The 13,329-nt window shown below is 37.5% G+C and overlaps 1 protein-coding gene across 1 annotated transcript; it reads right to left on the minus strand.

Moving 5' to 3' along the window:
• Window positions 1-469: 469 nt before the first annotated feature.
• zgc:101100 (uncharacterized protein LOC445169 homolog) lies at window positions 470-4,786 on the minus strand. The gene is made up of 4 exons (XM_053504975.1): window positions 4,704-4,786; window positions 3,743-3,869; window positions 2,157-2,332; window positions 470-1,037 (listed from the first exon to the last, which is right to left on the minus strand). Exons 2-4 carry the CDS (start codon window positions 3,858-3,860, stop codon window positions 633-635), a joined length of 699 nt encoding a protein of 232 aa, XP_053360950.1. The 5' UTR covers window positions 3,861-3,869; window positions 4,704-4,786; the 3' UTR covers window positions 470-632.
• Window positions 4,787-13,329: the final 8,543 nt, after the last annotated feature.

Raw genomic sequence — 13,329 nt, forward strand, 5'->3', positions numbered from 1 at the left:
CAGATCATCTTTTTTTCTACTCTTGACGCACCCCCTGATGATGTCATGGTGTCCATCAGCCCGGTGACGCAGGAAGAGTTTGCGTGCGTTGTCATGCCCGTCTTTTTGTGCGTCAGCACACAATAGGAATATCAGTCATCGGAGTAACTCCATATATAGGAATAGAAAAGTGGATTTATGTACTGTATGGCACTTTTTATTGCGTCCAGGTTAGTTCAGAAAAAAATCCACTGATTAGTACCTGTACATGGCCAGGATTTGGACTTGAGTAAACTTTATTTCATGAACACAATACCTCTGGTTATTACATACCCAGGCAAACATTTAATCTAGTTATACCAGTTTTTTAATGGTGCCAATACTTTTCAGGCACAATGCAACAACAAGATGTTAAACCTACAGTGAATATTTATGTGTAATTATAAAAAGTGCTTTAAAAAATCCCTTGGCAGATATATAAATACTGGAGTCAAGGGGTCGTTCAACAGCGCTTAAAAACACTACAGGCCTAACGTAAACTCTCTGTCAGGTTGCAGTCCGACTCAGGAGCACCTGTTCCTCTGTTCACAGCGATAACTGGCTCAGCAAGGTTTAGGGTTTTTATTTTTATTTTTATTTTTTGGGTGGTGCAGCTACAAGTCCAGACATGGATGCGCCATGGATTTAATGTGTAGCCCAAGGCTGCTGCATTTATGTATCGCCGTGACGTCTGGTACACTGCTTTGAGGATGTGTGATGGGTAAGAAGGGAAAAGGCAGAGCAGTGGAGAGAAGGCTTGGATACTTGTGTTGTTCTCCATAAACAAACGGCTGGAGAGAGGACGGAGAACTCAGCCGAGACGGAAACTGGAAACGTGCCGTGTCGTCTATGACACGACTAGCGCTGATGTCCGAAATGACTGTTTCTTGCTTGGGGTGTTTCTCTTCTTCTTCAAGCTCAGCTTTGGTTTGTTTGGGATTCTCCAGAGTCTTTTTTCTCGGTAGAGGAGTGAATCGCTGTCCCTTGCGGAACTTTGCACGCCTGTTCTTGAACCATACCTGGAGAAAAAAGAAGTATATCAACATTACTACATTTATGCTTTTAGTCAAAGATAAATGAACTGTAATATATTGACAGAATAGGGAGCAGCTCAGTAAGGCAGCAAAGTAATACAGTACAAAGTGGTATCAAAAAGTCTCAAGACTAGATTTGTACCTCGCCAACAGATGGCAGCACAAGGTTGCACACAGAATTGCGGGGAGCAACGACCCTTCATAAGTCAGTGTGCCAAAAGACATTGTCCTGTGTACATCTGGAGCTGTGCAACCGATGCTATTCTGACTGTGTGCGATTTCATCTTGGACAGCGAGTTAGAACAGAGCGAACATGAAATACTATGTGAAATTGTGCAAGTCTGCCACAGAGACATCAGACATGATTCGACAAGTTTACATGATTTAGCAAGCAATGCTGCAACGAGTCGTTCGAGGTGTTTTAAGTGGCACATACACGTCAAAAGCGGAAGAACATTGCTGGAAGATGACAAGAGATCAGGATGATCTCCAACGAGCTAAACCCCCGAAATTGTTGAAGACCCTCAGTAGTGAATTTTGATTCCCAGGTTTTAAGGTCTCTGAAGGAGGAAAGTGACCAGATCTGTGGCGTGCTTATCTCAAAATGTTTTGATACCACCATGATACAACATGATTCTGGCTTTTTATGATATGCAGTATTATTTGAGATAGTACTCACTAGTCTTGTATTATTAGATCTCGCAGCCTAAACATTTTTCTTTTAAGAGTTTATTTAAAACTTGCAGACGTAAACATGCTATACACCACAGCAGAGTGGAATTCTGGATTCTGATTGGACAAAAGGTGTCGATTCATTTTCTGTAGCAACAGCTCTGACAACAGTGTCAGTTTTAACTCAAATCACAGGTATAGAATAATAATTCAAAATCTGTTTTTGATTTTCTCACCTATCCTATTGGACTCACCAGGTACCTGGAACGGCGTGTCAATCCGTTAATGGGCACACAAGGCAATTTGGGAATGTAAATTAGCCTAATTTGCATGCCTGGAAGGAAACTGGAGTACCCGGAAGAACCCACCAGGCACAGTGTGTAAGAACACGTGCAATATGCAGTAAGGTCCCGGGGTTGTCAGGGTTCTCACCTGAATGCGTGCTTCGGGGAGGTTGACGCAGACGGCCAGCCTCTCTCTCATGGCCACGTCAGGATACTGAGTTTGTTGGAAAGCTTTCTCCAGCGCCTGCAGCTGTGACACAGTGAAAGCCGTCCTGCTCCTCCGCTGCTTCTGCAGACCACCGTCGCGTGCCTCGAGGATCAGCTCTGAAGTGCACACAGACACAAGCTTTAATCAGATTACAACCAGACATTCTTCACATTAATGTTGTGTCAGTTGTGTTTATTATTTTCGTGTACGTTATAAGATAAAAATAAAAATATTAAATATTCTGCCACTGTATGATGATATTTAGTTCTTCTGAGAATGCTTAAAGGGGATAGATGTTTTCCTCTGCTGCACGTGAGGGAAACTGAAAGGCCTCATTAGAGTTAAAGCAACTGATATATTGAAATAACTGAAATCGAAAATATCAAAACCAAAGTTCATCCACTGGAACAAATTGGGTTTAAAAACTAATATGGTAAATTAGATAACATAATGAATCAAATTCAAATGAAACTTTTCACATGTACAACCATAAATAGTATGATATGCAGTGAAATGTTTATAGGACTGTTCGAAATTAGAACTAAAGAGCTAAGAATTAAAAATAGGATAGAATAGAAAGATTTTACTCCAATGAACTGAATAAATTAATATGCAGAATATTATGGTTTTTATTTTAAACCATATTAAATATATGGTTTAAAATTTAAAAAATAAATATTGGTACATACTGTAGATCTAGATTAAAGATCAAAATAAAACTTGTTTTTTTATTTATTTTAGTAAATTAGTAAGTAGGATTATACTAATCATCTATCATACTAATTAAGATTAGTATGCTTATTGTAATAAAGTTTTATGCATATTTGCACACTCAGTACAGTATACTTCAATTTTTACATTATATTTCTATTTTTATGTACATCATATTTCTATTTTTATTTTCAGTTCTATTTTTCTTAGTTTAATTTAATTTTTCTATTTAATTTTTCTATCGTATTTCTTTTATTTATATTTATTACTTATTGTAAACTTTAATTCTCTTTTAGGGTCACTGGCAGTCGTATAAGCATTTCACTACATTTCGTACTGTGTATGACTGTGTATGTGACAAATAAAATTTGAATTTGAATTTAAAGTTTATATCTTGATACTAAAACACCTATTAACTGGTATATATATATATATATATATATATATATATATATATATATATATTTTTTTTTTTTTTTTTTTTTTTTTTTTTGCAAATCCCATTAGTTAAGTGTATTTAAATTTCTATAATAAATTTTTAAAAATATTTTTTTTTGCATGTATAAAAAAGTTCTACAACAGAAGTTGGCATAAACCAAGATAAAAAAAATATCAAAATTTGGTTTAAGACCAGCTTAAACAAACAAAGAAAAAAAGTCAATACAGCAATAAATAAATAAATAAATAAATAAATAAAAACAACCTTTATAAAATCAGGCAAGAATAAAGCAACCTTTCATTTTGACCTGGGACTAAAAACTTTATTCTCTATTCTAACCAGATGTGTGAAACGAGCGCGTGTTGTTATTGTTTACCTACGAGTCTCTCGGCCACAGTGACGGTGTGTGTGTGAAGGCGGTACCGCTGCGCCACCTGCTGGTGAAGATCCAAACACAGCGCGGGGTGAAGAGCGCAAAAGTAGGGAGAATTCATCTCTCCTGCCTGTTAACACAATTATATATCTATTTATAAAAGTCAAAGTCAAGAATATACAGATACACATTTCACTAATAAAGTAAAACAATTAGATGTGAGACTAAAAATACAAAATAATAATAAATAAATGACAAATAAAAACACTGGGAAGCTTATTAAAGCCTTAAAACACCAGCTTCAAATAAAAACTACTTTATCTTTATTGTGGTTAATATAACTCTCTATCATCATATTTTAACACATTTTGTCAGATTTTTTTTTTACTTAATAACTCATTATATAAAACTTAACACTTTATATATTTTTTGGTTATTAAGTAAAAAAAAAGGATAATGACATAATAATGAAATAATGTTTAATAATGTATAATAAATATATAGAGTAGAAAACATCTTGTGATCATTATTAAAGTCTAAATAACAATATTAAGATAACAGTATTGCATAATAACTTGAGATAAGTCAAGAAGAAGTTAAAATATTGACATCGCATTTCTACCATTATGTTATTACATAACACTTGCAGGAACATTTTGTCCAAATAACAAGTTATTAAACTCAAATAACAGTTAATAAAATAATGTCACAATAAGGAGATATTACACGGAAAATAAAGACTTTTCATCTTTAAACAATGAGGCATTTCAATGAAAATAACAACATTACAAATAACATTAATATAATGACAAAGCTGTCAACGAGTTATTAAGTCATAAATAAAATGAATGGTAAAGTTAAAATATTAAGCTGTTCAGTCAAATTAATGACAAAACACTCGCATTTTTGTTTGACAGCATGTGGTTCGGGTGTACACTACAAATATAATATTAATAACATTTACCTGGATAAGGAGTTAAAAAGGCTTTAAAATAATCTCAATAATCCTACACTCCTGCATGTGTGGGTGTGTTTCTGGATCAACTCCCTAAAGCCCAAACAGCCAGCACACTATTTAAGACGCGGCGCTCTGTCCTCCCTCGGCCATTAGCCAATAGAGAGAAAGGCATTAGGCCGGATTAGAGAGGATGAGGAGGGGGGAAGGAAGAAGAAGGAGATTTGGAGGGCTTGGATTTCTTTCCCCCCCTAAAACTATTGAACTTGAGAGATTTCTGTAAAGGCTCTGGTCTCCAAAAGCACTCCCTCCCTCTCTGTTCAAACAATTAGGACAATGTGCTGAGCTAATCTCTGGGGCTGGCCACGTTATAATAACATTAAAATGGCCTTTTTGACTGCTTTCTGTCAGCAGTCTTTTCTGCTGCTCTCCACGCCGGTGCAGGGAGCTCCGCGACAGTTTACTTTGCTAACAGGTTCCATGGTTTGTCTGAGCTCTTGTGAAAGGAATCCACTCGAAAATGAAAAGGCTCAGCTGTAATCGCACCAGATGTTTTCTGTTGTGAGAAAAATTTATTATTTTGCACATGCCTTTACACTCTTCATTTGTGCCTCTGAACGAACTATTCAAAAGTCTACAAAGAAATTTAATTTCCTATAAGAAAAGACTCAAAGTAGAAGCCTTTGATGGAGCTACAGAAACTTTAAAGAACCTTTGAAGTGAACCAGTGTTTGTCACTAAACTTTAAATTATATTCAAATATTTTTTTTTAACTAAAGCATTTCACATTGAACATTTAGCAAATCCTTAATGTCTTAGTATTTGTTGCATTCTTCTTTAAAGGGTTCAATATGGGTTCTTATCTTCAGAACATTAACGGATTAAAAGGATTTATATGAGGGAAATAAAGGAGTTTGATGAAGTGAATTCGCTTCATCATATCACCATGTTGTTGATTATTTCCCTACATCATCCCACCCTGAAGTGTCCCGTGTGCCGTTTTCTAGCTAAGTGCTTTAAACCGGCTCAAACCAGATCATCTTCAGAACCGCTCCAGAGTCTTAAAGATGTAAATTCCACTAAAGCCTGATGAAACTGCAGAGCTTAGGGCTTTGCTGTCTTTCCCACGGGTGTGTGCGTACGTGTGTGTGTGGTGTGTGTGTGTGTGTGTGTGGTGCCCAGGGTTCCTTGTCCTTCATCTGTTTTCACCACACATCGAACTGAGAACACAAAAAAAAGCTGAGCTGTCTGATAGAAAACACAAACACACACACACACACACACACACACACACACACACACACACACACACACACTCCATCCTTTGACTTTCCAGTAACGGAATTTTAAACGAAATACTGAATACAGTAGTATGCAAAAGTTAGACACGAGAAAATGAATAAGCTAAAAAACGTTTATTCCAACATAAAGGTTTGTGTTTTGATGTTTGTATGTTTATTTATTTCTTTTTCTTTTTCTCGCTGTCCATTCATCCCTGGCGGGGGATCTCTTCCTAATGAATTTTCCCCTTTTTTCCTTTTGCATTCTTTCCTCACTTTTTGACCTGTATTTTCTCCTTCTTTCTTTGTCTCCTTCTTTCTTTGTCTTTTTTAAAATAATTTTATTCTCTTTTTTCCTCCTTCACACATGAGGGTTGCAAACTTTTCCAATCCTATACACCATAGACACCATGTGCAATATAATAAAATATAATAAAGTTGTTTATATCTTGTAAGAAAAATAAATCAGATTTTTTTTTCATCTGGATTTTCTGGGTCTTATTTTGTTCACAACATTGCGATTGACAGCATGGATGAAAACAACAAATGAAATATGATAGAAATTCTTTAAACAACAGTGCCGATATTTTTGCACACATCCCCCGCTACCTGTATCTGCGCTGTGTGAATTCTTTTTCTGTTCTCCTTGTATTCATTCCCTGTTCTTTTCGTTCCTCTCCTCTTCTTCGCGGTGTTCTTGGCTGTCAGTGTGTGTTAGTGTCAGTGTAAAGTAAGTCATTTAGAAGAGCTCGGGCGGTGCTCAGGCCCTGAACCCGGTTTAAAGCTCTCGGCTCAGATGCCTTTGTCTCCTCGGCCTGTGGGATTAGCGCAGATTTGCTGCGATGAAATAAAGCATTTATTTCATGCCACTTTCCCAATGAAACCTGGCCAAAGCTGTGTCGGCTTGGAGGATTAGAGCAGCACAAAGACGCTGCTTCTGTGTGACTCCCCTCCCTGAAAACCGCTGCTACTAAACCCCCCCTCCACAGTCTCCACACGTCTCAACATGTCTCCATCTACCTTCATTCATCCCCACAAAATCCACACCTATCCACTCACCTCCACACATCTTCACGTCTCCGTTTACCTCCCCTCATCTCCACACATCTCCAGAGTCTCCACACCATCGCCACATGTCCCCATCTACCGCAGGTCTCCATCGTCTCCACTTTACACGTCATCTCCAGATCGCCACGTCTTCACACCATCTCCACATGTCCATGTCTCCATCTATCTCCACATGTCCCAATCCATCTTCACATTTTCCACAACACCTCCACATGTCTCCACACATATGTTCGCGTGTCTCCATATGTCCCAGTCCATCTCCACATGTCTCAACACACTCTCTACATCTCCACACATCTAAACATCTTCACAGCTTTACCTGTCTTGACACAACTCAACATGTCTCATACCTCGTCTCCACATGCCTCAAACAACTTTAATTTGTATCCACGTCTTCACATCCTCGTCATAATCCTGCATGCCATCTTCACTTCATCTCCCACACCATCTTCATGCATCTCCACATCTATCCATCTCTGTCTCCACACATCTCCACCCTATCGCCACAGTTCTTCACAAGTCTATACACCATCTTCACACATCTGCATCATCTCCTTTCACCTCCACATTTCTCCACACATTTCGGTTTATCTCCATACCTTTTCATGCACCTCTATTCATCTCCAGAACCCTCCAACCATCCCGCCCACCTCTACATCCTTTTCTCAATTTATAGCTTCTATTTTACTTTTCTAATTCTTTAAACTTTTCTAATCCATGTCCTCTCTCATTCTCTTCTCTTCTCTCATTTACTGTTTCCAGTTTTAGTGTTGTATATCCTTTCTCTTATGTTTCTCTTTGATTTGTGTTAACTATAAAAGGTTAATCATTCCTCCTCTTTTCAGTTTTTCTCTTTTCAACTATTTTCTTTGGTTGTTATTTGTACATTAATCTCCTCCTTTCCCCTCTGGTTGTCTTCTCTTTATCGTTCATCTTCTTTCTTCTCTTCTTATTGTTTTCTGTGCCCTACACTTTCTTTTTTCACTCTTAACATCTCTCCTTTTTTTTTACTTTTTTCTTTAATTTTATACACTTTTTATCTCCTTTCTTAGTCCTGCTTTCCCCCCAGTTCTTGCTTTTCTTTTTCTCTCTTGTCTCTTCTTCTCTCCAACATCCTGTTGTTGACAGATTGACCTTGAAACTTTTTCCTCCTGCTGTATGTTTAAGTTTTTCTCCATCCCACACACCCATTTCAACTCGACCGCAGAAAGGAGGTGGCCGTTTACACCAAAACATCAAGCTAAAACATGCTTCCATCACATTTAAACATCCTCCGGGTTATTTACACTCGTCTAGCTGGATGTAGGCCTCCTAATTTCATTAGTGCAGAGTTTTAGTGCAAATGGTTTGGTCTTTATAGTTTTAAGTCTCTCCTGCAGTTTAAAAGGCTTAACGGGGATCCCCACGTACACAGTCGGGGATTAAGCACTTTAAAGTGACAGGAAAGACCTGACGTGACTCTTAACAGAGAGACGGTGGCGTTGGGGGTGGGCACATGAAACTGAACAGATCCGATGGCAGAAAATCGCAACAAAACGAATTATGTAATAACTATGTCCAAATAAATTAAAATATATCGCTATTTTCTTTTAAATACACATTAAAAACATTCGTAATGTGCCACTTTTATTGTAATGCTAATGCTAACATTCTGACATACAATCAATGATGCTAACACTAGCTACACTTATACATATTTAATGTTGTCCACCTTATTATATTTATTACAATTCTCAGTTACTAAAGTATTACTTGTAGCACAAAGATTAATCTCCTGCTATATTTATCTGCTTAGTGTTAGCATGAAGCTAAAATAAAAGCTTCGCCTGCTAGCAGAAATCCTGCAATAATTTCTTCAAAATCGTTTAAAATACATTTTTAAAATGCAGGTACACAGGTGTGATGTGTTTTGTAAGGATATTGCTAATGCTAACATCCGGACAGACAATCAACAATGCTAACACTAGCTACTACACACTTAAGAAACTCTCTTCTAAATAGTACAAATTCAATTTAATATAGTTTATTTTATCCTATACATTAACTAAAGTGTTTCTGTACCACGAATGTTAACCTGCTGCTGTATTTATCTGGTGTGTGTTAGCATGAAGGCAGCACAGCTAAAAAAATAAAAATAAAAATAAATAACAAAAATATTTGGCTGCTAGCTCACATCCAGCTCACAAGCTAAAACAAATTATGCAACAAATACATTCAAATCAGTTAAAATACTTCACAGATTTTACAATAGTGGTACAGATGCCACTTATTTATTTATTTTTTATGTAAGGATATTGCTAATGCTAACATCCTGACAGACAATGAATAATGCTAACACTGGCTATGCTTTAGAATCTCTGTGCTAAATTGTACAAATTAAATGTATTATGTTTTAGCATATTATTTATCCTATGTATACATTGACAAAATTACTACAGTAGCGCAAATGTTAACCTGCTGCTAAAGTTATCTGCTGTGTATTAGCAAGGACCTAGCATAGCTAAAAGATCCCAACAGAATGTGTGCTAGCTCACATTCGCTCACCAACTAGCAACCTAGTCTTTTAAGCATTCTTTAAAAATGTTTTTGCGATGTTAAAAGATCACATCCGTGCGTCCGAACTAGCCGAGTCTTGCTAGTCCAGCCTGTTTTGTGAAGTGTGTAAAATTCGTATGACTTTTCTGTAAAGCTAGCGTCGCCTTGCAGTGAATCGTTTATCGACGAGGACCATCTGAACGCTCTTTAATAGCCTTTGGATCGCTTATAAACTACAGAGGGACTTAGAAGAGCATTGAGAGAGGGGTCTGGCCTTTTAAGATGTCCCCTGTTGGTTTTTGTTTACCTCGCCTGTTTAACAGATGTTTGAGTCCATAGCGGATCGAGCTCTCTTTTTATTCCTTTAATTACTCATCAATCGGTGAAATTTGTATTGACAAGTCGCTGTCAAGGCCTGAGCTTTGGAGCTGTCAGTTATCTGAGGAAGAGCTGCTTAACCGTGAGGCCCTCACACACGCGCACCATCGATCCAGACGCCGCACAATCGAGCAGCTCTGGCACTTCTGGAGTGGAGCGGGAGGGGATAAACGCGGCTTCACCGGGGGGATCGATGGGGCTGGCTGGCCTTTGACCTGACACGGTGAGGGATCCAGACCAGCAGGACAGCAGCATCTGAGAACGAGTTTTAGAGAGAGAGAGAGAGAGAGAGAGAGAGAGAAATCAAAATAATTCACCAAACACACATACATATGTTTCATAGGTTTTAAAAAACTTAAATGTGTTTAAAAGCCTGCAGGTTCTCCAACTCAGAGCCACTTAGTATTACTTTTAAACAGTCATTCTGTCTAGGGCTGCAACTAACGATTACTTTAATAATCGATTAATCTGTCGATTATTTTTTTCGATTAATCGATGAATTGGATTTTTTTTTTTTTTTTTTATAAACTAAAAAAAGCATTTATTTCCAACCCTTGATTCAAAAACAGAACTAAAATCTTTAGAAAGTGCACAAACATGTTGCTCCTTTAGCTGTTATAATAATAATTAAAATAAAAATAAAAATGGACTAACACAAAAAACAAAGACATGCGTTTACTCTGCTCCGCGCCCAACTAAAGTTTTTTTAATAATCAAATGTCTCCGCGTCGTGCGACACGACGAATTGATTATGAAATTAGTTGCCAACTCTTTTAGTAATCGATTTTAATCGATTTAATCGATTCATTGTTGCAGCCCTAATTCTGTCACCAGCTTTTTATCTTTTGAAAGACAAATCAATGCAGCTTCTCATTCACAGTAAAGTGTAATGTCCTCTGTTTAAGCCCTACCATAGGAATGATGGGCTTTTTCGTTAAATATTTGTTAAATAATTGCGAGGTAAAAATAATCGGCACTCTGGCTGTAGTATTTATTTTAGTGAACTTTTAAAAAAGACAAATACATAATTTCATAGCGTGACATAATCTCCTCGCTTTTCAAAACACTTTTCTCCATCTGTCAGGAAGATTTCGTGTTCCCTCATTAAAAATGTTTTACTCTGAGCTGTGAGCCACGAATGCACCGCAGTCTTCACTTCTTTATCCGAAGTGAATCTCCGTCCTCGTAGGGCTGCTTTTAGGGGACCAGACAGGTGAAAGTCTGATGGAGCGAGATCAGGACCATAGGGAGGAGGTGTTAACCACTTAAAAAGTTTTTGCAAAATTGTCGCCAGAACGTTGTGGGCAGAAGTGTGCGGACGTGCATCATCATGCAAGATTATGACACCCTTGGATTTAGTCTTCAAGTTTAGTCTTCAGCTCTTCAATAAGCGTCGGATACACCCTCATACCACAAAAAAACGAATCACTGCACGCTGAACATCTTTTGTGCAAATCACAAGTGGGGCATGGATTCTTGAGAACAAGGGACAGAGAAAGTGACAGACCCGAGGTCAGACAGAGGACACAGAAGCCTGTAAATCTAATATCTATAAAATACAACACATTAAGAAACTGGAACCAAACTCTAGTTCCACATTTTACTGCACAATTTGAGAAGCAGAACCACATCAGAGCTTGTGATCACACACAGGTAAGAAGCAGCCAGTATCCAGAGGTGATCAGAGGATAAAGTGATCGAACTTGATGATGAAAAAGCTGTTTAAGCCGCTCGATGCCACATGTCCAAATCTCTAAATCGTGCTTTAAATGCCCAGGAGGAGCATTGTGTGTGTATTGATTCTGCTGTGGGAGCTTTTTAAATACCTGGTTGTCTATGTGTGTTTGTGTATGTGTGTGTGTGTGTGTGTGTTAAAGGCCGCCGGATGACTCTAAGGGTAAACACAGGGGCCCATAGAGCCGGGGGACACAATGGCTTTCCCTCTCAGACCATCAGACCCTTTTATGTTTCTGATCAAACAGCTGCTGAGTAAAAAAGGGAAATCCTGAGCTAGCATCTGCTGGAACTGGGACTAGAGGAACACACACACACACACACATGGCATATGTAAGTGTACTCAACCCAAGGATAATGCAAAATATCTGAGAAATACATCTTCGGCCGTAAATACACACTTTGACTCACATATAGTCTCCAGTTATTAAAAAAAAGTGTGCATTTACGGGAAGTATATAAAGTTTATATAATGTCTCAAGATCAAACTCAATTAAAGCATAAGTGTCAAAAAAAAAAAACTCGTTTTAAAGTATTAAAAAGTAAATTCTTTTCAACTGATGAAACTTAAGTTGTCATGCTACATGTGAAAAAATAACTTTCATCACTTTAAAAAAAATGTATTTACTATATATTTTCACACCATTTTGCCTGAAACCATCATTCAGCCTCAAAAAATCGTTTTTTGATCATTTGCATGATGATCATAATCAAAATAAATATTCCAGTGTGAATAAACAATGTTCACCATTCACTAGCTAATTATTTTAGGAACTCGGCTCTAATGGTTAATTAAATTTAAGTGTCCAGATGGCCCACAGTGGCGTAGAGGTTAACACTGTTGGATTTCCGTCTCCAGCGTGTGGGCTTGGTGGGTTTTCTTTAGACACTCCGGTTTCCTCCCACAGTCCAAAGGTTTTTTGACATTCTTAAATTGCTTGTCGTGTATATGTGTAGCGATGGATTGGTAGCCTGTCCAGGGTGTACCCCACTTCGTGCCCAATGTCTCCTGGGATAGGCTCCAGACCCGCCCCTTCCCGAGGGATAAGAGGTATAGAAGGTGAATGAATGAACGAAAAACATTTCAGTGCCAGTGTAGGCATAAAACATGCTTCAAAATCATTTTTAGTAAAAATAATTTAATGGATATTTTTGATAATGATGAGGATAATTTTGTTCCTATAGTAAACCTGTAGTGTCCGGCGAATGAAGAATGATCTGGGAGTCACACAGGTTTTTGCGAGAGCTCCCCAATTTTTTTATGAAAGCATGTTTTTTTCCCTTCAACATAATTTTCAAAAAAAAAATTTTCCCTTTCATGTACCTTTAGGGCCTCTATATAAAACTAAAATGAAAATAAATAAATCTTAGGAGCCCATATGGCTAAAATCTAGTGAAGCTTTAGCAACAAGTATGTTGAAGGTCGAAATGAAAATTAAGGAGGGAAAAGTAAGTTATTGAAAATTTACTCAATTTCAATAATAGTCCTGTTAGGCATAAATATGGCTAAAAGTCTACTTCATCTACATTTAATCTTTTTAATCTCAAACCCATTTAAAATAGTGTACTTCTTCAGTTCTCCTAATACAGGAACCGTATACTTTGAAAGGGAAAGATTTCAAAGTAGGACCATTTAAAGA

This window comes from Clarias gariepinus, chromosome 9 (assembly GCF_024256425.1).
Source record: "Clarias gariepinus isolate MV-2021 ecotype Netherlands chromosome 9, CGAR_prim_01v2, whole genome shotgun sequence".
NCBI classification, from domain to species: Eukaryota; Metazoa; Chordata; class Actinopteri; order Siluriformes; family Clariidae; genus Clarias; species Clarias gariepinus.

Coding starts and splice junctions, on each gene's coding strand:
- zgc:101100 (XM_053504975.1), bottom strand. CDS start 3,860: ATGAATTCTCCCTACTTTTGCGCTCTTCACCCCGCGCTGTGTTTGGAT. Junction 2,333..3,742: donor TGTGGCCGAGAGACTCGTAG/GTAAACAATAAC, acceptor TGTGCACTTCAG/AGCTGATCCTCGAGGCACGC. Junction 1,038..2,156: donor TCCCCGAAGCACGCATTCAG/GTGAGAACCCTG, acceptor TTTTTTCTCCAG/GTATGGTTCAAGAACAGGCG.